General features: G+C 48.0%; 1 protein-coding gene across 3 annotated transcripts; it reads left to right on the top strand.

Moving 5' to 3' along the window:
• The first annotated feature begins 5,491 nt into the window (after positions 1-5,491).
• Positions 5,492-24,194, top strand: IRAK1 (interleukin 1 receptor associated kinase 1). Of its 3 annotated transcripts, XM_074208427.1 has the most exons (14): positions 5,492-5,707; positions 7,017-7,184; positions 7,708-7,866; positions 8,430-8,530; positions 9,697-9,885; positions 10,086-10,150; positions 10,768-10,882; positions 12,663-12,781; positions 16,121-16,328; positions 16,811-16,876; positions 19,152-19,379; positions 20,850-21,285; positions 22,560-22,688; positions 23,126-24,194. In XM_074208427.1, the coding sequence occupies exons 1-14, from the start codon at positions 5,572-5,574 to the stop codon at positions 23,185-23,187; spliced, it is 2,181 nt and encodes a 726-aa protein (XP_074064528.1). In that variant the 5' UTR covers positions 5,492-5,571; the 3' UTR covers positions 23,188-24,194. The 3 variants fall into 3 exon arrangements, with proteins under 3 accessions (XP_074064528.1, XP_074064529.1, XP_074064530.1); XM_074208428.1 differs by lacking the exon at positions 7,708-7,866; XM_074208429.1 differs by lacking the exons at positions 5,492-5,707; positions 7,708-7,866; positions 8,430-8,530 and having other exon boundaries at positions 5,899-7,184.
• Positions 24,195-24,549: the final 355 nt, after the last annotated feature.

Raw genomic sequence — 24,549 nt, 5'->3', positions numbered from 1 at the left:
ACTAGAAAGGGTAGATATATAGATCTGAGTCATCTGAATAGAAGTGATAGGTGAATGGATGGGAACTGAAGAGATCTCAAGTGTAGAAAGAGAAGAGAGCCCAGGATAGGATCCTAGGGATGGCATAAGGGCAAAGGGACCGAGGCAACTGGAAGGACCAGGAGAGAGCAGCGTCCAGAAAACTGGGAGAGGAAACTATCTAGGAAGATGGGATGTTTGATGGTGTTCAGTGTTGTAGAGTTGTCAAAAAGGCTAAGAGCTGAAGATTTTCAATTTAAGGAGATCAGTGAGAAAAAGGGAAGCTGGATTTCAAGGGGCTGAGGAGCAGATGGAAAATGAAAAGGTAAAGGAAAAGACCATCAATTAACATGTATTGATATGTACTAGTCAGTGTATGAAATGCTGGGGACACAAAGAAAGCTGCCCCACACACACACACCAAAAAAAAAACCAGTCCCTGGCCTTAGAGGAGTTCAAAGTGTAAATATAAATTACAATACATTCAAACAGGATAGATTCAAGATAAAAGGGGGAGGGGAGATTGAAAGGAAAGGCCTAGAGATTAAAGAAAATTGGGAAAGCCAGTCAGGTAAAGAAGAGAAAGAAGGTCAGACAGTGTCTTTTTCAGTTACCCAAAACCCACCTCTTCCTTCTAACCCTCCTCCTCCCCCCATAAAAAAAGGAATAACAAAACAAATTCCTATTTTGATATTCAAAAGAATCCATGCCTCAGTCTGCTGTTTCCCTCCCCTCCCCATGTCAGGAGAGGGATAACATGTCTCATCACCTGTCCTCTGGAATCATGTGGTGTGACCGGAATTCTGAAGTCACCGACAGTGGGCTGCCTTACAATCCTCTTGTTATTAAGTGAAGGGTTCTTGGTTTGAGAGTTTTGATTTGTTTTTTAAAATGGGGACCATCAGGACGGCTAGGTGGCACAATGGATAGAGCACTGGCCCTGGAGTCAGGAGGACCTGAGTTCAAGTCCAGACTCAGACACTTAATGACCTAGCTGTGTGGCCTTGGGCATGCCATTTAACCCCAATGCCTTGCAAAAAAACAAAAAAAAATGGGGACCATCTAGGCATATTTAGGGAAGGAAGCAATGGATAAGGAGAACTGGAACATTAAGAAGAGGGGATGATCAAAAGAACCAGCTCTGGGGAGAAAGGGGATGTAATGAGATTCAAGGGGTGCAGTTTGAGGTGGAGACATTGTTTAATGTAAGGATTTGCCCTCCCTTGTTACACACGTGCATTCTCTGAAAATACACAACCAGTCCAAAAGAAAATGAACAGAAACCTGTCAGAACCAATGTGGGTGCAGTGAGGTACTTTGGGGAAAAGTTAGCCTCTGATTACTGAGTTAGACAGCATCCCAACTGGCCAAGAGCCCCAGGAGAACTCAAGCCATAGAGCTTAAAAGAAACTTATCTTTATCACCCTCTCTTGGCTAGTCCTGATGGAGAGCAAAGCTTTGTGGTACAAGGTTAGCAACAACAAAAATAAACCCCAAATCCAAAGCGTTATGGTCTCTTGCCATTCTAATGAAGAAAATGCAGCAGATATCAAGGTGGTGTATCTGGGTATGCCACTTCATAGTGCTTGGTGCCTACTGTGAAGCAGATAGCACAGTGTAGTGGATGGGGGGAGAGGATGGTGTCAAGAAGATAGATGGGGGGCAGCTAGATGATGCAGTAGATAGAGCACTGGCTTTGAAGTCAGGAGGACCTGAGTTCAAATCTGTCCTCAAACACTTTATAATGACTTAGCTGTCTGACCTTGGGCAAGTCACTTAATCCCATTGCCTTGCAAAAAAAAAAAAAAAAAAAAAAAGATGGGTCCCTGGAGAGAAAGTCCCAGCCTTTCAGAGAGCAAGGGCGGGCAGCAACCTTTCACACTAGCAATGGCCAAGGAAGGACCCACTACAACCCTCTGCAGCTCCTAAACTGACTTTTTAGCTGCTCCTTACACCCATCATCTAATTTTGTAATCCCTGGCTTTACGCAAGACTGGATTCAAGTTCAAACTTTAGCTATTCCAAGATCACCTGCTATCCACCCCAGATGCACCTCACTATGTGTATTGCATCTACCCCATTAGAAAGTACACTTTTAATTTGGAGTGTTTCTGCCTATCTTCAGTTTATTATAGGGCCAGGCTCATGGTGATTACCTAATAAATGCTTACCAAGAAATCACAGACTTGCCCCTTAACCCAATGGTTGCAACTCCCTATTCAGAACTAGGCACAAAAAAACCCAAAGCCCCTTAGTCTCTGTCATTCTGATGAAGAAAATGCTGCAAACTTCAAGCTGGTTCTGGAGGAGTCTGTTCTGCCACTTTACCATGTTTGGTACTTTTAGATTTGTCCAGTATTTTCCTGATAATCATCTCATTTTAGTAGCACCATGACCCTAGGAGGTAGGTAAAAGCTACAATTATCCCTGGTTTACAGATTCAGAAACTTAGGCTTGTCAAGGAGGGAGAGTGTGGTGTGTTTGCCCTCATTCCCTGTCTCTGCTTTGGTCCAGACCTCCATTTCTTCAAGGACTCAGGAGTCAGTCCTTGCCCCCCCCAAGCATCTACTTGTCCTCTTTTCCATTGTCTCCTCAGTAATTTCCTGTTCCTCCTACTGCCCTAACCCTTTTATAACAAATTCAACTACCTTAGGTTTTTCCCCTCCCACCCTACTGCCCTTCCTGCCAGAAAGATCAAATTGGCCCACTCAGTGAATCTGCTAGGTCAGGAGGATGGGCAGTTTTCAGGGTTGGGGGCACCTGAATGGGTCCCACTGCTAATTTTTATGGGCCAAATATGAGGTATGACTCCTACCCACCCTTGTTTTCTGTAAGCTTCAAGGGGAATGGTTTCTTGACCTGGGTGCTATCTGCCCCTCCCCACTCCTCCCCACTGTGTGTTGTGGTTGTCTGACCTAGTTGCCAGCTGAACCACACTGATAAGCTGTTTCCCCCCCTCTTCCAGGGCAGGCAATGGGGAGACTCAACCTGACCCTAACCTGGAGATTACTGGTTTCTCTTTCCCCCTTTCCAAACTCTTTCTAGAATGTTCTTTTGGCTGTTCTTCACTAAGCTTTCCCCTCCCATGTGACTTGCTCAGACCCCAAAAAGGTTGGAGGGGAAGGGAAATAGGAGTACACTCTCCATCTGAGCACAACCCAAAATGGTGGGACCTTGTTCTCTAGGAACTGATGATCAATACACACTTTGGGTCTTTGGAGTTGAAGGAGACTGAGGAGAGGATGTGGGTGGGGGTGGGAGTGAAGTATGTAAAAAACCCTTACCCAAGGTGAAGTTGACTGAGGAGACTGAATAACTTCATCAAAGCAGAGGATTTAACAGAATTGCACAATGAAAAGATCCTTCTGTGCCACCTCCATTTACAAATGGGAAAATTAGAGGGGGGTGAATTGACTGAGACTACAGGACTAGGAAGAACCCATTGGGTTACATCTGTAGATTTTCTGACTCCAGGTCCAGTATTCTAAATTGGATCAAGGATGGAAACATTCATTGGGACCAGATAGTGGAGTTTTGAGTTACAACTGAGTTTAGATGACTTTGACATTTTCATTTTCTGAAAATTAAGATTGTGTTCACCTTCTCCACAAAGTATAACATGCTTTTGGAATACATAGTAAATCATTTCCCCCACTGCCCAATAGATATTTATGGGAGAGATGATGTGAACTTAAGGAAATGATGAGAAATGGAAGTCAGGGAATGGGGATCCACCCCCTGATTTGTCTGTTAATAGTAGTGCATATGGAACAGGGCTTGAAGCCCAGTAGAGTGGGGGCTGTCATTGGACAGGGGTAGATACTATCTTCCAACAAGTGCACTGCTCACTGTTCAGTCCCTTTAGTCTAAGGTCTTAAGGCTGATGGGGTGGAAAAGGGTCCTTTAAATAATTCCACTGCGTTTCCCAGTTTAGATCTGGTCACTCAGAAGATTCCTAATGTCACTTTTTTTTAAATGAAGAAAGGGGGGGCGGCTAGGTGGCACAGTTGATAAAGCACCGGCCCTGAAGTCAGGAGTACCTGGGTTCAAATCTGGTCTCAGACACTTAATAATTACCTAACCGTGTGGCCTTGGGCAAGCCACTTAACCCCATTTGCCTTGTAAAAACCTAAAAATAATAATAATAATAATAATGAAGAAAGGAAGGCCAGGGGGTGTGTAATACCTGAAGTCAGCCCTGCACTTGCAAAGTGTGTTTTCTAGCCTTTTTATGTGTCAGGCTTTGGAGCCAATCATGTAGATACAGCAATGTTCGTCCCACATTAAACAGCTGCTAGTGATTGAGTTTGGCTACCTCCAAGCTGCTCAAGCTGCCAGGGTCTGGGCAGTCCCAGAATTGTAAGTCAGTGTAGCTTGGAACCCTTAGTTCCCAAATGTTCTAAGTATAGAAGGCTCAGGGATCAGCTTCAGGTGTTCTTAGCTTGGAGTGTATCCATTAAGTGGTTAGGTAAGTTTTTGTATCCTGATCAGCATTTCCGTCTAATCAGGTTTACCTGGCATCCTAGGGGTTCACTTGATGTCCTTTAAAACCAGATTTAGGGTGGCTAGGTGGCAGAGTGGATAGAGCACTGGCCCTGGAGTCAGGAGTACCTGGGTTCAAATCCAGTCTCAGACACTTAATAATGACCTAGCTGTGTGGCCTTGGGCAAGCTACTTAGCCCCATTTGCCTTGCAAAAACCTTAAAAAAAAAAACCAGATTTAACAAAGGGTCCGTAGATTTCAGTAGCCTAGCAAGGGGCCCTGGGTTCCAGAATCTGTGATGTTAGAGGCCGAGACAGATGAGAGAGAAAGAAGAATCTGTGGTCTAAGCTAAACCTCTTTTTTTGAAATGTTGATGGACAACGTGACCTCCCCCCCTGCTTCTTAAGTGAACAAAAAGTAACCGGCAAAAAGTCTTCCTAGTCACTGTGTGCCTGGCAGGAAAGCTCATTCCCGCCCTGGCTGGGCCTCCCAAAGTGTCTCTGCGTGCTAAGCTCTTCGGCTCTCTGCGGGAGGCAAGGGATGCCAACCGCGTCACTTTGCACAAACAGCTGCGGCGCCGCGGAGGAGGCCCGGACTGGCCCGAGGGCCACCGAGGGTTAGTGGCAGGGCCCCGGCAGCCAGCCGCACCTGGCTGCTTTGGCGCCGGCCCCTGCCCGAGCGCCTGCGGCTTGTGATGGCGAGCGGGGCGGCCCTAGCCTGGCCCCGAGGCCCAGGGCCGGAAGGCCGCTGCCAGGCAGTCCGGGAGGGCGGGGGAGGGGCGCGCGGGGGAGGGGCGCGCGAGAGCCGGCCGCTTTCCCAGGCGAGGTCCCGCCCCCAGCCTCACCCGACGTGGCGGCCGCCGGAGGAGGAGGGAGACATTCCTCCCTCCCCGCCTCCTCTCCCCATCCCCGCCCCCCCCCAGCAGCTAGCCGTTTAAAGGGATCCATTTAAAGGGGAAGTGACTCATTTTTCATAGGCTCGCCTGGGCTGGCCACTCTAGGAGCCCCCGGGCCCGTCCGCTCCCTGGCTGGCCCCCGCCTTGGCCCCGGCCCCAGCCGCGCGGGAGGACGATGGCCGAGGGGGCAGCCGCGGGGAGGCCTGGGGACTCCGCTGCCCAGCGATTCGTCTACGAGGTGCCGGCCTGGCTCATGTGCCGCTTCTACCAAGTGATGGATTCCCTGGAGTCGAGCGACTGGTGCAAGTTCGGTGAGGAGGCGGGGGGGGGGGGGGGGGGGGGCGCAGCGCCAGGGACTCGCGCCGGGGCCGGGGCCGGCCCCAGGAGAGGGGAAGTGGCCAGGCGGGAAGCGCAGGCACCCTCCCCCAGTCAGGCCCGGGCACCTCCCCCGGGGCCGCCCCCCCCCCCGCCTCCTTTTCTTTCCCTCCCCTCCTCCCGTGCCCTTCTCCCTGTGTGACCCGCCTGGGAGAGAAGGGAGAATGCCATGCTGGGAAGATAGGCCACCTGCTGTGGCCTCTGACACTGCGCCCACCCCTTCCTTATTCCCTCACACCTGGCCTATGCCATGAGCTGCTAGGGAGGCCAGGGCTGGGGGCACCTTAGCCAGTCTCCCACCACCTTTCTTTTAGGACATCTAGTCTAAGCCCCTCCCTTGATAGAGGGGGAAACTGAGACCCAGACAAGTGGCCCAGAAGAGAATAGTACTTTCCCATAGGGACAGGTAGAAAAGAGCTTCAAGCTTGGAGCCACTAGAGATTGGCACAGCTCAGGCACTGGCTGCCCACAGGCTACCGCTTCCTCATGGAGGTAGTATAGCAGGATGCTAAACTTATTTACTTCATAGTGTAAGAGGGAGCAGGGAATTAAGCTGGGGAAACTGAGGTAAAGGTTTAAATAAATAGCTTCCCTTGACCACTCTACCATCTATTGCCTTGGCCCTGTGCCAAACTCAGCCATGCAGTACAGTTGGTAGGATCCAAGAAGCCAAGAGTCTGCTTCCCCTATTGCCCCACCCCCTTTCCCAGAAAGAGTAAATGAGGTCAAGAGGAAAAGAAGCCAGGATTCCATGTGAGAAAAGGAAAGATGGTGGGGAGACTGAAAGGGAGATGACAAGAACTCAGAAGCCAGGATGCTTTAGTCTCCCTCCAGTTTGTTCCCAGAAACTTTTCAGATTCTTTCTTGCAACTGACTTGTGCTCTGGGTCCAAATAGCATTGAGAACTGAAAGAGACTGGGAGTTATTTAAAACAGCTCCCACATTTTCCTAAGACAGGCAGACATGAAGTGATTTGCCCTTGTTCACACAGTGAAATTAGTGGCAGAACAGTTATTAAAACACCACTTGTTAGACTCCAAATCCAGGGTTCCTTCTCCAAGGGGCAGGGGCTACAGTATGCTTGACTTTATGTCAGGGCCAGGACTGGGGCCCAGAAAGAAGCTGAACGGATGGGATGGCACCAAAGCCAACAGCCAAGCTCCAACCTGGCTCCATCCTCACAAGATGCCCCAGACCACTTTGACTGAAATGCAGTGGGGGCTTACCCCCTTTCTTGCTTGGCAGCCTCCCTCATTGTTCAGGACCAGACAGAACTTCGACTTCAGGAACGTTCTCCTGAACGAACAGCCAGAATCATGTGGCCTTGGATTAATAAAAATGCCCGAGTTATTGACCTCATCCACATTCTCACTCACCTACAACTGTTTCGAGCCCGAGACATCATCACCAGCTGTGAGTCTTTCCTGCCCACCCCAATCCTCCCCACATACATAACCACAATCCAGTCCTGTGTAGTCTACCAATTCTTGAACAGACAGACCCCTACCCTTCCTTCTGTATAAATCCCCAGTAATGCCCTACAGCTCCCCCTGTCCAGGGTCTGGATTCACTAAAGAATTGTTGGATTGGGGAGACAGCCCCAAAAGAGACTCAGTTTCAATTCAAAAAACTAGCCCTAGCCTCAGGCCCTGAAGTCCAAGGGACTTTCCCCCTGCCTCCCACACCCCAACCATGCCCCAGCTGGGCTCCCAGAAATAGCACTCTTCTCCCCACGTACCCACCCAGAGAGGATCTCCCTCCCTCCACCCTTGTGAAGGGAAGCAATTGTGTGTTCCTCCCTTTGTTCCCAAAAAGGTGATGGAGTACAGGAGGAAAGCATACTATCCCCCCCACACACATAGCCCATATCATTCACTACTGTCATTCTTGCTTTTATAACAATATCTGTCTTTTCCTTCCCTCCCTATACTTTTAGGGGACCCCGAGCCCCCCTCATTGCCAATTGCTGCCTCATTAGCCTGTACACCCACCCCTCCATGGCCCCCTCCTCACCTAAAACCCACTAGCACCCGCAAGGAAGAGGAACCCAGGCCTCAAAGGGGCCCACAGTCTGCCTCAACCTTTCCTTCCCCAGGTAATGGGAACTGTACTTGAAGACAGGGAATCTAGAGCTTCTTCAAGGAGAGGAGTGAAACATTGCCCCCTCAATATCCCCTGGGTCAGCTGGTGCGGACAAGTTGGGGAGGGGGATCAGATCCTGAGCTTAGGGTTAAACCTGTCCTGAAAAAGAAAGGATAGGATCCCCAGATCTCTGTCTTGGGCTTAGTACACCCAGCTGTTTCCCTAGAAAGCTCTGTGTACTGAAGATTTCTGAACAGTGGATTCTCTTTGAGGTGAACCCCAGGAGCCGACTTCAGGGAGATCTTTCTGTAAGGTCAGATCCTTTTGTAAACAAGTAGAAAAATTCACATTAGATTTCTTTTTGACTTTTGCTTCAAGCAAAAAGGGCTTGTGACTGGTACACTGCCTGCTCAGGGAGTGTCCTAGGAAGCAATCATTCCTCTAGCCATCTAGCCCCTAAGAAGAGGCAGAAGCCCCTGGGCCATCCTGATGGGGTGGAGGGGAGAGGGGTGGCCAAGTTGGGTCTGGGATAACCCGATCATGTTTTACTTTCTTCCCCTCACCACACTCTTCCAGGTTTCCCCTCAGACTCCTGGCCCTTCCCCAGCCCTAGTCCGAGCCCTGCACCCCAAGGTGTTGGGCCACTCCGCTCTAACACGTCCTCTTCTTCCACAAAGGTATGTGTGTTCCCTCATTCTGCCCCGAGTGCCCCGACTGGGCAGAGCCCTTACCTAGGCACTGGGGGAAGAGACTGGAAAGAGGAGGCTCCCACCCTCAGGGAGACCCCCCCCCTCATCCAGTAGGGAAGAAAGAGAACGTCCAGGAGACAGACGGACAGTTCATTCCAATTCAACAGAGATATTAGAGGCAGTATGTACATTGGAAAGAGGCCCTGTGTGTTGAGGCAGAGGCCCTTGGTTCAAATCCCAGCTCTGTCACTTCCTACCCCTGTAATCTGGGGCAAGTCACTTCCCCTCCCTGGGTCTCCAGTTTCCTCCTATGTAAAATGAAGGAGTTGGACTAGAAGGCCTACCTTGGGATGAAGGCTGGGGATTCAAAGACACAATTGACAGAAAGCTCTATGTGACCTCAGTGAGCTTACATTGAGACCCAAGGGTCTAAAAAGCATTTAGTACATACTCTGAGAAGGTTCTGAAACCCAGCCTCCCCTCGAGGAACTTACATTCCACTAAGAAAAACAACATATACACAGAGCTGGAGTTATAAGGGACTTTAGTGTCTTACCCCCTCCTTTAAGAGATGGCGAAATTGAGTCTACCATGAGAATCTCAGGAGGGAACCAATATGGGGGGAAAAAAAAGGATGGGTAGCAGGAAGCAAAGCAAATCATCCAAAGCTTGAAGGGCCTTTGTGGAGGTAGGGAGGATTTAAGGTACAGAGGCTGTGGGATCTGGGACAAGCTCACCAAGATGGCAGGGACCTCCCATGTGCTTTGCATAGGAATGCGTGGAGAAATCATTCTGTGATCATTTGTCAAAGTGAATTGAAACAGGGTAAGAGAGGATTCTGGGGACTAGGGTTGGCCTTCTCTAACCCCAGGGCTTCTTCAAAAAGCCTACTCCTCACCATTGCCTGCTGGATAATTCTTCCTCTTGTCCACAAGTGAGTCTTCTCTCCTCCCCTCAACTATGAAGGCCAGAGCAGAGACACTAGCTTCCACACAATGTCTGGTCAGAGTTGGGTTTCTGTACAGAAAAAAGCAGGCCCCTGGGAATGGCCTGGTGGTATGCCTGAGGCCAATGGGCAGAGGGAGACAGTGAGCTCTGCATGCTCCAACCTAACCTAGCCTGGGGGTGTGTGGGGGGGGGATCTCCTGTTGCAGCAAGGAGAAGAGAACAAAATCTCCCCAGTGGAGTGTGCCAACCCACCCCCCTTCCGTTGGCCCCTCCTTGAGATCACCCAAGGTACCCGCAACTTCTCTGAGGAGCTGAAGATCGGCGAAGGAGGCTTCGGCTGTGTGTACCGGGCTGTGATGAGAAACACTTCCTATGCTGTTAAAAGGCTCAAGGAGGTAAGAGTTAGGACAGGGATGTTCCAAGAGTAGTGGGATCAAGGTTGGGGGGGGGGGGGAAAGAGGGCCAAAGCTATGCCAAATGGAGCCAAGGGATCTGGCAGCCCCCTCAAACCCAAGTCCATAACATAACTCTGGAGAGGGGGGCGGCCAGACATGGGGAGGCTGCTTAAAGCTCCTTCTTCTAACCCTGGCTACAGGATGCTGAGCTGGAATGGAACACCATAAAGACAAGCTTTGGCACCGAAGTGGAAAAGTTGTCTCGGTGAGCATTGAAAGCCCCCACCTTGAGCTTGAATAACCTGGGGGAGTTGGACAATCAGGGGGAAGGAAGGAGAGTCATGAGCTTAGGTAGAAGGAGGACCAGGAGTTAGTTCACTGGTCCTGGTCACTGGAAGGGGTGTCAATAATAATCTAGTTCAGATCTGTGATTTTAGAGGGGAGGAACCCGAGGTTCAGTGTGGCATCAGACAGAGAGGGCTGGACTTGGTAAGGTCGGAAAGACCTGGGTTCAAATCCTGTCTGACCCTTGCTAGCTATATGACCCTAGAGGGGATCACTGATCTTTCTTGGCCTCAGGTTTCTCATATGTAAAATGGAATATTGTGGGGTTGTTGTATGGATTCAATGATAGCATCTTAAAGTACTATATAACACTTAACTGTTGTCATTGTAATCATCCAAAATTTTACAGGAGGAGGCAAAACCAGGGTGAGACCCCAACCCTCCTGACTCCAAGACCTAGGTTCTTTGTTCCTATTTGGAAATGGAATGGCTCTATGGTTTGTGTATCTTGAATTGAGGTAGAGAGATAGCAATAATCAGGGTGCCTATTTTGAATCATCTTCTTCCACGGCTTCTGGCCCGTCCTTTCTCAACTAGGTTCCGACACCCAAACATTGTGGACTTTGCTGGCTACTGCATTCAGGACAACATCTATTGTCTAGTCTATGTCTTTCTGCCCAATGGTTCCCTGGAGGACCAGCTCCACTCTCAGGTAGGTCTCCAATAACTGGGTAATGTCGACTTTTATTAGTCAAACAGCTTCCCAGACATGATCCTTGCCATTGGGCTACCAGAAGCTAGGTGAAACCCAGGTCCATGCAGCAGTGCTCATCACCATGCCAAGTTTTGGAAATATTAACAAATAACCCCAATACTCAAAAGGATTACGTCTTTAGTTACATCACCTTGATTTCTGAAGATTCCCATCCCCATTTAGCCATCCCTTTTTTACAAAGACTAAAAAGGAAATGGGAAAGAAAAATCAGCAAAACTCATCAACACACTGACCAAATATGTAGTATTCTACACCCTTAGTCCCCCAGCCTCTGCAATGAAGAGACAGAGGTACATTTTCTAAACATTCTCCAGGGCCAAACTTGATTATTCAATTTACCCAATAGTCACACTGGATTGAGGAGACTGAGTTTCAGTTCAGAAAACTGGGGGGGGGGTTGTTCTTTTCATTTATGTCATCATAGTCATTGCTTTCTTAATTCAGCTTAGTCCCTTCTGCTTCAGTTTGTACTGGCCTTCTCATGCTTCCTTGAATTTATATTCATCACTTTTTACAGAGTAGAAATAGTCCATGACATTAATGTATCACAGTTTGAGACCTCTTGATCTCCTTAGAGGTTTATGCCTAGCAGTAGGATGTCTGGGTAAAAGGATGTGGGCAGCTTTAATCACTTATTTAGCATAATTCCAAATTGCTTTCCAGAATGGTTAGACCAAGTCATTAACAAAGTAATTATTGTGTCTCTCTTTCCAAAGTCCTTCCAACACTATTTCCATCTTTTGTCCAGCTTAGCCAATTTGATGGGCCTGAAGGGAAAAATCATCTTGTTTTGATTTGTATTACTCATTATTAGTGATTTGGCACTTTTTTTTAATGTAACTATAATTTTTTATCTCTTCTTTTGAAAGCCATTGGGTCATATCTTTGACCAGAGCATACATTCTACTATGTATTCTCCTATAGTATTCCCAGTTCTACTATAGGGAAACAACAGATCCAAAGATAAAAAGTTGAGAAGTAAAAAAGAGTCAGGAAGAGGGCAGAGTATACAAATGAAATGATTGACCATGAAGATGGGAGATGGCCAGTTTGAGAAGCAATCATGTACAATCAACCTGGAAAGATAGGCTGGAGCCAGATGGCAAAGGACTTTATATGTTAAACAGCCCTGAGATACATAAAACTTAAACAGAACCCAGAAGAAAGGCAGGCAGGGAAATCCGGGAAACTTTCTAGCTCTGCATTTCCATTTGTGGTTCCTTAACATCCCACTGCTGCAGACCTTGTTAAAGTGGAGCTCCAAAAGTCACTTGCACCTTATGTTGTAGTTTCATCTGTGATTGTCACAGAGAACTGAGGTGTAAAACCTCTGGAGAAAAAGTAATAGCTTCCCTGGCTTGCCAAGAGATCTTGAGAATTCTTCCTCCTGAAAATGGGGAAGAGGACCTCCTAGTCTAGCCCCAAGCCCGCTGAAAAGAGAATGGGGGATAAGAGAGGAGAGGAAGGGGGGATAAGAAAGGAGAGGAAGAATCAATATAAGACTGGGTGAGAAGGAGAATTTGGTCTCCCTTGCCAATATGGGTTTCCTGAGTTTTTATCTTTTATCTTTTCATAACCTTGCTGTAACTTAGCCCTCTGTAGAGCCCCATTTTCCAAATGGAGAAGGTGAAGCCCAGAAATAGAAACTGACTTGGCCAAGCTGGTAGACATGTGAGAGCTACTGCTTTCCCATCCTAACCTGTCTTTATCTTCCTAGAGCCAGAACCCTTCCCTTCTCTCTTGGGCTCAACGAATAGATATCTTGCTTGGCACAGCACGGGCTATCCAGTTCCTACACCAGGACAATCCTAGCCTCATTCATGGAGATGTTAAAAGGTGAGAAGAGAGAGGGGACAGGGAAGAGGGAATGTTAAGGGAAAAGAGCCTATCAAATTATTAAGCACGTATTAAATGCCTATTGTAGACTAAGCACTGTAGTCACTACTGAGGATATAGAGACAATAATGGAACAGACCCTGCCCTCAAGCAACTTATTTTCCATTAGGGGAAGCAGATACATATAAGTACATATAAAATATTCAGAGAATAGGGGGAGGGGTCCTAGTAGCTGGTGGTGGGGAAAGAGTAAGTATAGTAGGTGGTGCTGGAACTGGGCATTCTGTGAGGCAGAGGTAGGGAGTCAGCTTTTGGAGAGCTTACAGCATCTAACAGATTGGTTTGTATTTGATCCCAGAGATGAATAGGGCGTCACTAAAGGTTCTTGAGCAGGGCATTTCCAAGGTCCAGCTGGTACTTATTTCCCACCAAAGGGAGATAACTCTGGCTGGGTAGAGACTAGAGGTCGAGGCCAAAGGGAATTCTTCTGACTCAGTATGGAGAAAAGATTTGAGAACCCAGGAAGGGAGCAGTTCTCTCATGGGAACATTCTCAGAATTCTAAGTCCACTGTTGGAGAGACAGTGTGGTGTGACATGGACAACACTAGATTTGGATTCAGCAAGCTAAAGGCTCAAATCTTAGCTCGGTTACTTTGGAAATATGTATGACCCTGAGTAGGGGTCAGGGCAGGTTATTATTAGCAACAGACTTCTAGGCAGGGAGGACCTTCTAGGAGCCAGTGTCACTGTGAGTCTGGTAATACCAGTGGACAGTTTCTATTATTGGTCAGTCAATCATTACTTAGCACCTACAGTATATCAAGCAAGATAGAAGAAAGATGGGGACAAGCTTTGGCACAGTACATAGATCACTGGCCTTGGAGTCAGTTGGAGTTCGAATCCAGCCTCAGACACTTGAATGTTACTTGCTGTGTGACCTTGGGAAAGTCACTTAACCTTGATTGCCTCACATACAAGGCCATCTCCAGTCATCCCGACTCATCTCTGGCCACTGGACTCAAATGACTGTAGAGGAGAAAGTGAGGCTGGTGACTTAGCACAGCGCCCCTCACATCTAATTCATGTGCTTGTCATGGCATCACCTCCCTGATGTCATGGTCTTCTTTGGAAATGAAGAACAAAAAAACATTAGAAGAGGGCAAAAAATAAGAGGAAGATACCAGAAATAGTCCAAGAGAGAGGTTAAGAGGACCTCTCCTAAGGTTATGAAAGGAGAGTTGGCAGTGATAGCATCTAGGGGTGGAGGAAGAGTGAAAGGTGAGGGGGTGGGTAGGTGGCGCGGAAGTGGCACAATAGATAAAGCACCAGCTTATAGTCAGGAGTACCTGGGTTCAAATCCGGTCTCAGACACTTGATAATTACCTAGCTGTGTGGCCTTGGGCAAGCCACTTAACCCTGTTTGCCTTGCAAAAAAACCTTAAGTTCAGGCCACTGGGAAGATGGGAAGGTGGTACAAAATAATTACTTGGCTTATTCATCCTGTCTAGGAGTTCATGTTTTGAAATCTTCCATTGGAATCAGAAAAGGATGGGTAGAAGGCAAAATCAATAAATCAGGAATAAGCCCTCTTCATTTACAAAGAATCCCTACCTGTCAGAGACAAGCTTTGGGAGTATCCCTAAGAGCAGAAATGGACAAACTGTGAAAGACAACCATACTTCCCAATTTGGTCCCTCTTCCCAATGACAACATGCATTTGGGTGGAAATTGGCTGCGTTTCAGATGCATTCTGGGAAACAAAACAGAGCTAACTGGCTCATACAGGGGACTAAGTCTCTGACTAGCTCATGCTGTGACCAGCTGGGCCAGAGAGCCCACATGCTTGATTGTTCCCAAAGCAAAATTGGAAAGGGATGGCCAAGGTCATGTGGTATGACTCAGACCTGAACATTAGTTTCCAATAAGTGGGTAAGGCAGCTTTTGTTTAAAGATCATCCCTTCTCCTGTGGGATAGGTGGTCAGAATCCAGTGGCCTCTTTATAAACTTCTTTCCACTGCTCCCAGGTCTACCCTCTAGGATTGGGGGCCATAGGGGACCTCAGAGGCTATGTCATCTAACCCTCTCATTTTGCACATGAGGAAACAGTGGAGGAGTGATTTGTTCATGGTTACACATGGAATTCTAGATCCAGAGCTAAAAGAAACCTCAGGGGCCATATTGCCCATCATCCCTTATTTAACTGTAGAGGAAATGAGACTCAGAGAGGGAAAGTCACACAAAGAATCAGAGATCTAGAGCTGAGAGGAACCTCAGAGACCAGCTAGTAAAACTCCCTCTTGCTACAGGGAAGGAAACTTGGGACCCAGAGAGAAGAGGATACTTGCCCAGTACCACAAGGAATAAAAGACAAAAGCTGGGATTTGAACCCAGATTGTAGATTTAGAAGGGGTCTCAGATATCATTTTATCTAGCCTCATTTAATTTGAGGATTCTAAACCCTAGAGAAGTTAAGCAATTTACCAAGGGTACAGAACTATAATAGAAAAGCTTAGACTAAAACTCAACACTCCTAATTCAGTTTTCTTTGCACTAAACCTTGTTTGCTTATACATACTCAAAGATGTAAGTGGCAGAGGACAGTAGGCATTCCAAAGTCCACCTTAAAGTATTTTGACCACCCACAGTTTAAGCCACATTCCCTTCCCTGGGCCTCGGTTTCTTCCCTTGTAAAATGAGGGGGTTAGACTACAAGGCCAAGGTCCCTTCCTTGGGAGATCTTATGATGCTCTCTGGGCCTCAGTTGTTTCGTGAATGAAGGGGTTAGATACCGAGACCTCTTCCTATTTGACATCCACTGCTCCATTTCCTCAGTATTTACAGATGGACTCCAGTGCTTATAAAGTCAATAAGTTCATGGATCCTAAGAGATCCTCTGTTTTCTGCAAACCTCAATGTTAAAAAATTCAAATGTAAAAACAAAACCAAACAAGAACAATTCTTCCTGGGGGCGGCTAGGTGGCGCAGTGAATAGAGTACTGGCCCTGGAGTCAGGAGTACCTGAGTTCAAATACAGCCTCAGACACTTAATAATTACCTAGCTGTGTGGCCTTGGGCAAGCCACTTAACCCCATTGTCTTGCAAAAACTAAAAAAAGAACAATTCTTCCACCTGGACCTTTCATCTCCTGCTTGGACAGATTATTGCCTTGATGAGGCTGGGATGTTCCCTCTGAATCTTATCCTCTCCAGCCCAAACATCCCCAGTGCCTTCAGGCAGTTGTTGCTAGACCTAGTCCCAAATAGGGCTGTGGCTTGGGATGGACAGCAAGGACAGTCTCACTTTCCTTTGGATCTTTTTTCCTCCTCCCTCCCCCCAGTTCTAATATCCTCCTTGATGAGAAGTTGATGCCCAAACTAGGAGACTTTGGCCTGGCCCGTTTCAGCCGCTACTCGGGGGCTGCCTCCGGAAAGAGCAGTTCCTTGGCCCGAACTCAGACTGTTCGGGGCACCTTGGCCTACCTACCAGAAGAATATGTCAAGACAGGGAAGCTGACAGTGGAGATTGACACCTTTAGTTTTGGTGTGGTAAGAGTCTAGCCCCTGGAGGGGAGGGGTAGGGAGGAACCCTGAATGGGCCTCTTATGTAGCAAACAGGAATAGCCTGATTAAAGGTGAAAGGGAAAGGGTGGGGGGGTGGGCAGGGTGGAGAGCTAAAGACTAGATTTGCAGAATGCTAAACTCCTAAGGAAGGTTGAGGTCCTCCCTCCATGGCTTTGCTCACACATTGGAGGTTGGAGGGTACTAGCCACATGGATGGATATGAGCCAGCAGGACTCAGCACAGAGAGATTAGGCCTTGAGACATAGTGGTGAGAGCACTAGTGGTTCTCTTCCCTTGTCCATCCCCTTTCTCAACTGAGAAGACAGATGAGCTAGCCAACCCCCAGATCACTGCCAGACACAAGGTTGTTACCACCTACCTTTCTACCATGTCTCAGCCCTAGCATGAATATATGGAGGAGGCCATCCTGGATCTTGTTCGTTAAGACCATTCTATTTACTCCTCAGGTACTATTGGAAATCTTGACTGGATGTCGAGCCATTGAAACAGATGGGGCTAAAACCAAGTACCTGGTGAGTCACAAGGAACCACTAGGGAGGGAGGAGTCCCCTGTGACAGATGGGGGGAAACCCTGAGAGGCAGGTAGAAGCTCCTGCCAGTTGGATGGATGCTTTTGTGACTATGCTAGGCCCAGGAAGGTTTCCCTTTTGACTTTCTCAATGACTTTCAAAGGGGAACCTGTCTCACCTCCTGAAAGTTCAAAGGGCTTTTGTTTCTCACAAACCAGTCTAGGGTGGAGTCAGCCAGCTGGACAGAGTCCTACAGTAAGAGCTAAAAGATAGATTCCATCCTGAGAGGGTTTTTTGTTATTGTGGTTGAAAGACTGAAGTGGTCCATCACTTTGGGCCCCTGAGGTGGAGGAGGCCATCCAATCCATGCTCACTGCTGATTATCTCTGGGCCCCCTGACCACCTGTCAGGGATCATGTAAGATTTCCCAGGAATCCCCCTGAGCCTATTTGTAGTTTAGCCTACCTCCTGGGTTTTTGTGAGATTAGTCCCTGCTGCTTGGAGTGAGATTTCCTTTTTATGATACTGAAACCCATCTTGTAAAGTGAAAGGGAGGAACCTACTTATACAGACATTTTGGCAGTGGACTTTAGACTAGAGAGACCTGGATTCAAATCCTGTATCTGATATTAACGAACTCTGTGGTTTTTTTTAGCAAGTCATTTTAGCTCTTTTTTTCATCTGGAATATTGGGGAGGGTTTTACAGTGACCAGGCTGTGGTGAGGCCAAAATGAAATGGTAGAAATAAAGAACATCCCAGGAAGGATGACCAGGTTGCTGAAGAGCCTGGAGTCTTTGTTATGTGGAGACTGATGAAATGAACCAGGCATGTGTAGCCTAGAGAATAGAAGATATGGGGTGGGGGGGGGGGGGGCGGGAAGGACCCTACCCCCCCACTCAGTATTTGAAGGACTGGTACAGGAAAAGAGGGTTGTCCCCACAGGGCAGAACCAGGAGCTTGATTTGAAGACGATTTCTTAACAATTAGAGCTCTGCAGGTAGGTCTCTGAAATATTGGCAAATTGAGGGAAATAGTAATCAGAGCCCAATAAGAGCTAGCCCCAGGGAGGAAGTGGGCTGCCCCACATTGGAGATTTCCAGGCAGAGGCTTAGATTGAATTGGACACCCCCACCCACCCACCGCACCCAAGATCCCTCCCAGCTCTGACAGACTAGCTACAGCATTTTGTAAACCTTAGGTAATAATAAGGAACATGCCTGGAGAGCTCAGAGATTTGCATAATATGGCTATTATCTCATTGGAACTCCACAACAGTCTTCCAGGGCAGGTACCCTTTGGGTGACCCTGGGCAAATCATTTAACCTCAGTTTTGTTATCTATAAAATGGGAAAGGAACCAGCTCCCAACTGATGAACCTTCTGTCTGGTCACCACAGTGATTTTTCCTTGAGTGATTTGGTGACCAAAGCTTTGTGCTTTCTCTGAATTTTCCAGAATCTTTGCTATGGAAGGACCGTCCATGGGCATTGAGTTCTTCCCATCCAGCACAAGAGTCTTTTGGTCCCAGATCTGGAATTGGATGGGGTCTCAGAGACCCTTGTTTGAGAGAGGAAGAAACAAATCCATAAAGTTGAGGTGTCTTACCCAAGGTCACCTAACTGGCCGGGGTCCAAAATGAGGTTTGAACCTAGGTCTTCCTGATTAGGGCTCATATAACAAAGACTCTAGACACTTCAGCAACATGATCACCCTTTTTGAGATGTTCTCTAGACTCTCAATGTTCTTTATGTCTACCATTTCATTTTGTACAACCTGATCACTGTAAAACCACCCTCCCCAATATTCCACATGAGAAGACAAGCTAAATGACTTGATAAAAGCCACAGCATCCGTTAATATCAGATGCAGGATTTGAACCCAGTCTCCCCAGACTAAGTCCACTGCCAAAATATCTCTGTCCTCCCTTTCAGTTTACAAAAGACTCCTGATAAAGCCACTAAGATGTGCTGTTCTAATGCTGGGGGGGGGGGGGGGGGGGAGGCTCAAATGGTTAACAAAGTTTGGCCAACCAAAAATCCTCAGACATTAACAACTTGAGGAAAAGCTAGGACTGGGTCTAGATTTATAGTTATTTAATGGAATAGTCAGAACCATTGCTGGGTAGTTGAATAGCTGGGGAAAAAAAACCCTGCATCCCTGTAAAGAAGGAACTAGAGAAAGAAGGCAGGAAGGAAGGGGGCTAAGTGACAGCAATGGAAAACGTCAGTGCTGGCTCTCAGAAGGGCCTTTGGGTAAGCCCCACTTTTGGTCCCACAGAAGGATTTGGTTGAAGAAGAAGAAGAAACTCTGGCTCCCCACAAAGGGATGGCAACAGGGGCGGGAGCAGACTTGGATGCCTGGGCGGCCCAGATTGGCTCTCAGCTTTATGCAAAGTATGCAGACTCCAGGCCTGGAAAGTGTCTTCCCGGGCTGGGCCAGGAGCTCGGCCGACTGGCCTGCCGCTGCCTGCACCGTCGGGGCAAGAAGAGGCCTCCCATGACGAAGGTATAGCAGCCTCTGGAGTTGAGGGAGGCCCAAGGACAATGGTCAGGTGATAATATTAGACATTTCTTAGACATTTTTTGCCAGTTGTTGCAGAAATGAGAAGGCTGGGGGAGATCTCATTTCACAGGCTCCTCAGGGCCTGCCTTGGGTGCACCCCCTGCTGTACACTGTCGGTTATTTTTTTAGGCATACTCTATCCTTCCTCATTCACCCTGTTGCCACCTGAGTAAGATCCTGTGATCTTAGATTCAGTGCTAGAAGGAACCTCTACAACCAGATAGTCCAATTCCCATACTTTACAGAGAAGGAAACTGAGGCCAAGGATGGGAAAGGGCTAGTCCAAGGTCATACAAGCAGTTGATATCAGAGACAGGATCCTTCACACTTCTCATTTCTGCATAGAGCCCCCCCTCCTTTCTACCATTTCCAAAATCAGACCTTTCATAGAAAGCCCACGTTAGTCTGGTAATATGGTATACCCAGGTGACTACTCTCAGAAGTATTGAATCTGTTGTAATGGAGACATTTCCTTCTGAAAATGTACCAGCTTGACCCAAGACACCTCTAGCCACTGATTGAGAAGGGGAAAGTTGGGGGGGAAGGTCATCTGAAGCAGGTTGGTGGTGGGCCCCTGCCTTGTCTGCCTTTTTCAGGGAGCCGGAAGCAGCAGCAGCCTGAGGCCCAGTCTAAAGAAAATGAGGAACTAGGGTGGCCAGTAAGGCCTCAATTAAGAGTCTAATCTTGGGGCTAGGTGGTGCAGTGGATAAAGCACCGGCCCTGGAGTCAGGAGTACCTGAGTTCAAATCCAGCCTCAGACACTTAATAATTGCCTAGTTGTGTGGCCTTGGACAAGCCACTTAACCCCATTGCCTAACAAAAATCTAAACAACAAAAACAAAAGTGTAGTCTGTCTGATTCCCACCCTTTTCACAACCCAAAAAAATAGAGTATGTTTTAATAACAGTGAATAGGGCACTGTTCCAACAAGGTAGGTGGCTCAGTGGCTAGAGAGAGTGCTGGGTCTGGAGTCAACAAGACTAAGTTCAAATTCAGCCTAAGATACTTACTAGCTGTGTGACCCTAGGTAAGTAAGTCCTTTTGCTCTGTCTGCCTCAGTTTCCTCATTTGTAAAATGAGCTGGAGAAGGAAATGGCAAATCACTCCAGCAGCTCTGCCAAGAAAATCCCCACTGGGGTCACAGAGAGTCAGACATGACTGAAAAACAATTGAACAAGACCAAAAGGGTATTGCTTGTGGAGTTGAGCCTATCAGGGTTTATAACTCAGCTCTGCCATTTATTGCCTCGGTGACCTTGGACCAAACACTTTCTGTTATTGAGCCTCCATTTCCTCTTCTATATAATGAGGAGATTAGTCTATGATCCTGGGTCTCAGTTTCCTCCTCTGTAAAATAAGGATTTGAACTAGTCTGCCTCTCAGCTTTAAATCTAGGATCCTCTGTTCTTTGCAGGTATATGAAAGTCTAGAGAAACTCCAGGCCTCAGCAGGGCTGTCAGAGAGAGAGGCTGGCAGCAGAGGCCCAGCCTCACCTCAGGAGAACTCTTATATGTTCACCCCAAACCCAGTGCCTGAGGCTGGAATGCCTCTGCTACAGTCCCAAGCCAAAGGCCCTGCTCAGGACTCCAAGCAGCTCGGGAATCAGCCCAACCAGCCTGTGGAGAGTGACGAGAGCACACCCGGCCTCTACAATGCTCTCAACTCGTTGAATTTAAACCAAGATTTGCCTTCAGTGCCAAGTCTGCCTGACGGCCCAGGGGACAGAGCAGCGGCTCAGGTCTTGTGTTCTCTCTGGCAGCCACCCTGCCCACCGGAAGCAGCTCCAGGAGAAAGCTGGAAGAGTCACACCAAGACAGGCAGCTTGGAGCAGGGACAGAACAGTTCTGAAGGTAACCCAGGGACTCCATCCTGAAAGCTGACCAGTGCATGGGATAGGAGAGTTCTCTTGGCTCTGGTGGCTGAAGGTCTCTGGCTTTAGTCTGGTATAAAGCTCTTTCCCATACTTAAGAGATAGAGTCCCCTGTAAAGTCATATAATTGAAGACTAAGGATCCAGGCCCTCTAGCTGGAAGGGACCTCAGGCCCTAGGCTAATTTTTATAGCCTGGGGACAGTCCCTGCCTTCTAGAAGCCCAGTCTAATGGGGGAGACAGCAAGCAAAGCAACCCTAGGCAGGAGGAAACAATTGAGAGGGAAGGGACTTGAATTCAGGGGTTTGGTCAAGACTTCCTGTAAAGATGGGATGTAGTGGGACTTGAAGGAAGTCAGGGAAGAAAGAGCATTCCAGGCATGGGAGCTGGCCAGGGAAGCTCCCAGCCATGGCCTGGAGTTGAGATATGGAGGGTCTTGTTCTATGTATGGGGGGGGGGGGGTGATAAGAAGACTGGAAATATTGAGAAGGGGAGCTTGAGCCTGGAAATAATAGGAAGCCACTAGAGTTTATTGAATTGGAGGGAGGGGGAATATTGTCATATATACTTTAGGAAGATCAAGTTGACATCTAAATAAGAGTGGACTGGAGTGGGGGGAGAAGGGGGCTAGGTGGCACAGTGGATAGAGCAGCAGCCCTGGAGTCAGGAGGACCTGAGTTTAAATCTGGCCTCATACACTTAATAATTACCCAGATGTGTGGCCTTGGGCAAGCCATTTAACCCGGAGCCTTGCCAAAAAAAAAAAAAGCCTAAAATAAATAAAAATTTAAGAAGAAGAAAGTGCTCAACAGTGCTAAAGACTGCAGAGAGGTCAAGGAAAATGAAGTTTGAGAAAAGACCATTTGCTTTGGCTGATAAGATCATCAATAACTTTGGAGACAGCAGTTTTGGTGGAATCATCAGAAGATCAGAAGCCAGATTTGTAGAGGATTAAGAAGAGAGTAAGGGGAGAGAAAGTAGAGGCACCTAGGTACATGGCCTTTTGGAGTACTTTAGCTACAAAGGGCAGAAGAGTTACAGAATGCTTAGTTAACTGGGCTGGAAGTATCAAATGAGGGTTTTTCAGAATGAGGGAGACGGGCATGTTTGTAGGCAGTAAGGAGGGGATGGCAAGAGAGATGGCATTCCCATATTTTAATGAGTCAGAGGAGCTGCTGTTTGCATCTGGTTCTTGCTGTCTGACCTGGGCTCCTTGCTGATTCTGTCGCTGGGTGGGGGCTTTTTTCTGAACTAGAGAGTGTCACCTCTTCAAGGCCTCAGATCATCATTAACCCTGTTCGGCAGAAGTTTGTCCAAAAACTGGCCCTGTATGAAAATGGTGTGCTCAACAGCATGGAGCTCCTTTCCTCCAGCTCCTCCCCAGGTAGCACCCTTCTACTCTCACCCTTCTCCCTGCCCTGCCCCCCCCCCCCCCAATGACTGGGCCAAGCTAACCTGCTCACCAGGGAGTCCTTTGACCTTGTTTTCTTGCTTTTTTGCTTTGATTAGTGGGAAAAGGAACTGATTTGGTTTCCTCTTGCAGATTTTGTCCTCTTCCCTGTCTCATCTTTCCTTCTCATGTGTATTTAGCCTGTCCTTTGGCCTCTCCCTTGAGTGCCTTGCTTAGGATCCTCTCCTTACCACAGAGGACCTTTATATGAGGCCTGGTTAGATCCAGTCATTGCACCAAACAAACACTCAGAGGTTCTCTCCAGTCTTTCATTGGCTCTCTCACCTCCGTAGCCTCTGGCTTAGTCTCTTTAACAGGGATAGGGAGCTAGAAGTTTACTCTCTGAGCCCAACTGCCTTTTCCCTCCTTAGGTTTAAGACTGGACCAAGGAAACAGGCAGGGACCTGAGGAAAGTGATGAATATCAGAGCTGATTTGCTCATATGGACACATACCCAGAAATGGAAGTCAAAGTTCTCATGGAAGTGCAAGAACACTCATCTCTGGGTGGCAGGACCATGGCTGAAGCAAGCTACTGTGGGAGAGGTGGGCACATTGCCCAAGGGTACCCTCCCCCATGGGGACATTAGCCCTGCATTGGACCTGCCCCTGAGGAGAAAAAGCTTGCCTCTAGAGGGTTAGCTCACCACTGTCTCAGGTGGGAAGCAGTTGTGCTCTGTCTGTCTGCCCCAAATTGTTGAGAAGCCAGACTCCTCATTTGACTTCCAGTCAGCAGCTGGGTAGGAGGAGAGAAACCAAGGCAGGGACAGATGAACAGCTTCCCTAGTGCTAACGGTTTCTGCCTTCTCCCCTGGAGGCCAGACAGGAACCACTCCATATTTCCTTAGCAAGATCTAGCCTGAAAAAATTAGAAGACAGTTAACCCCCTTTCATAAAGAAGCAGACCTAAGAGACAGGTCAGTGGTACACTCCCACTCAAACACTCCTCCACTGGGCCCCCCCTTTCCCTTCAGGGAATTAAGAGGCTCCCAAACCAGGCAGCAGAGTAGGAAGTGATGATGCCTAACAGCAGTGAGGCCTGAGAGCTGGCCACAGCTTCACTTTAACCCTGCTGGGCCTTTTGGTCATCACCCCTGGGATGTGGAAGCTGGGCAGCAAATGCCAATAACTCTAAATGCAGGAAGGCCCTGCTGCCCCTTGGCTGGGGTCAGCTTAGTTCCAACTCTCCACAGGGGTCCTGCTGGAGGAGGGGGGAGGGAACAAAGGCGCTGGTTATGGACATGGGGCCAAATCCCCTGCCTTCCTTCTAACTGAGTAGCCTGAGACTGGCATACAACGTACCTCTGTGACCTGAGGAGCCAGGCTTTGCAGCTGGCATCTAGTAGTCACTACAGGCCCCAGGCTGGCCCACTCTGGACAAAGCTAGGTATCTGACACCCATGTTACCCTTGAGCAATAAAGTCTTATGTCTATTTTTTAACTCTGGCTGGTTACTTTGGGGGACTCTCTGAAGATCTTGGGAACTTCTGATCTCTAGCCCAGTCAAAGAGGCCTCTACTTTTCATCTGTTCCTCTTCAGTTCCCCAACCATTTACTGAGTGGGCTTCCCTGGTAACTACAACCAAATGCTGCCTTCCCTCTGTGGACAGTCTGAAACAGGATCATTCATATAGACCCTAGAGACCATTAAGTCCAACCCCCTTTGTTTCACATGTGAGCAAACAGACTCAGATGGGGCAAAGTGACTTGCCCAGGGTCACGTGGCTAGAAATGTTTGAGATACTGATCTTTGCTGGTCTTCAGACACCAACCTGCCAAAACTGATTTCAAAGAGA

The sequence above is a fragment of the Macrotis lagotis genome, chromosome X (genome assembly GCF_037893015.1).
Source record: "Macrotis lagotis isolate mMagLag1 chromosome X, bilby.v1.9.chrom.fasta, whole genome shotgun sequence".
NCBI classification, from domain to species: Eukaryota; Metazoa; Chordata; class Mammalia; order Peramelemorphia; family Peramelidae; genus Macrotis; species Macrotis lagotis.
This window is presented reverse-complemented; position numbering and strand designations above follow the sequence as displayed.

What these genes read in the sequence shown, in the direction of transcription:
- IRAK1 (XM_074208427.1), top strand. Translation starts at nt 5,572, where the DNA reads ATGGCCGAGGGGGCAGCCGCGGGGAGGCCTGGGGACTCCGCTGCCCAG. An exon ending in GAGCGACTGGTGCAAGTTCG is followed by an intron (nt 5,708 to 7,016) that starts GTGAGGAGGCGG and finishes CTTGCTTGGCAG; the next exon opens with CCTCCCTCATTGTTCAGGAC. An exon ending in GAAGTGGAAAAGTTGTCTCG is followed by an intron (nt 10,151 to 10,767) that starts GTGAGCATTGAA and finishes TTTCTCAACTAG; the next exon opens with GTTCCGACACCCAAACATTG.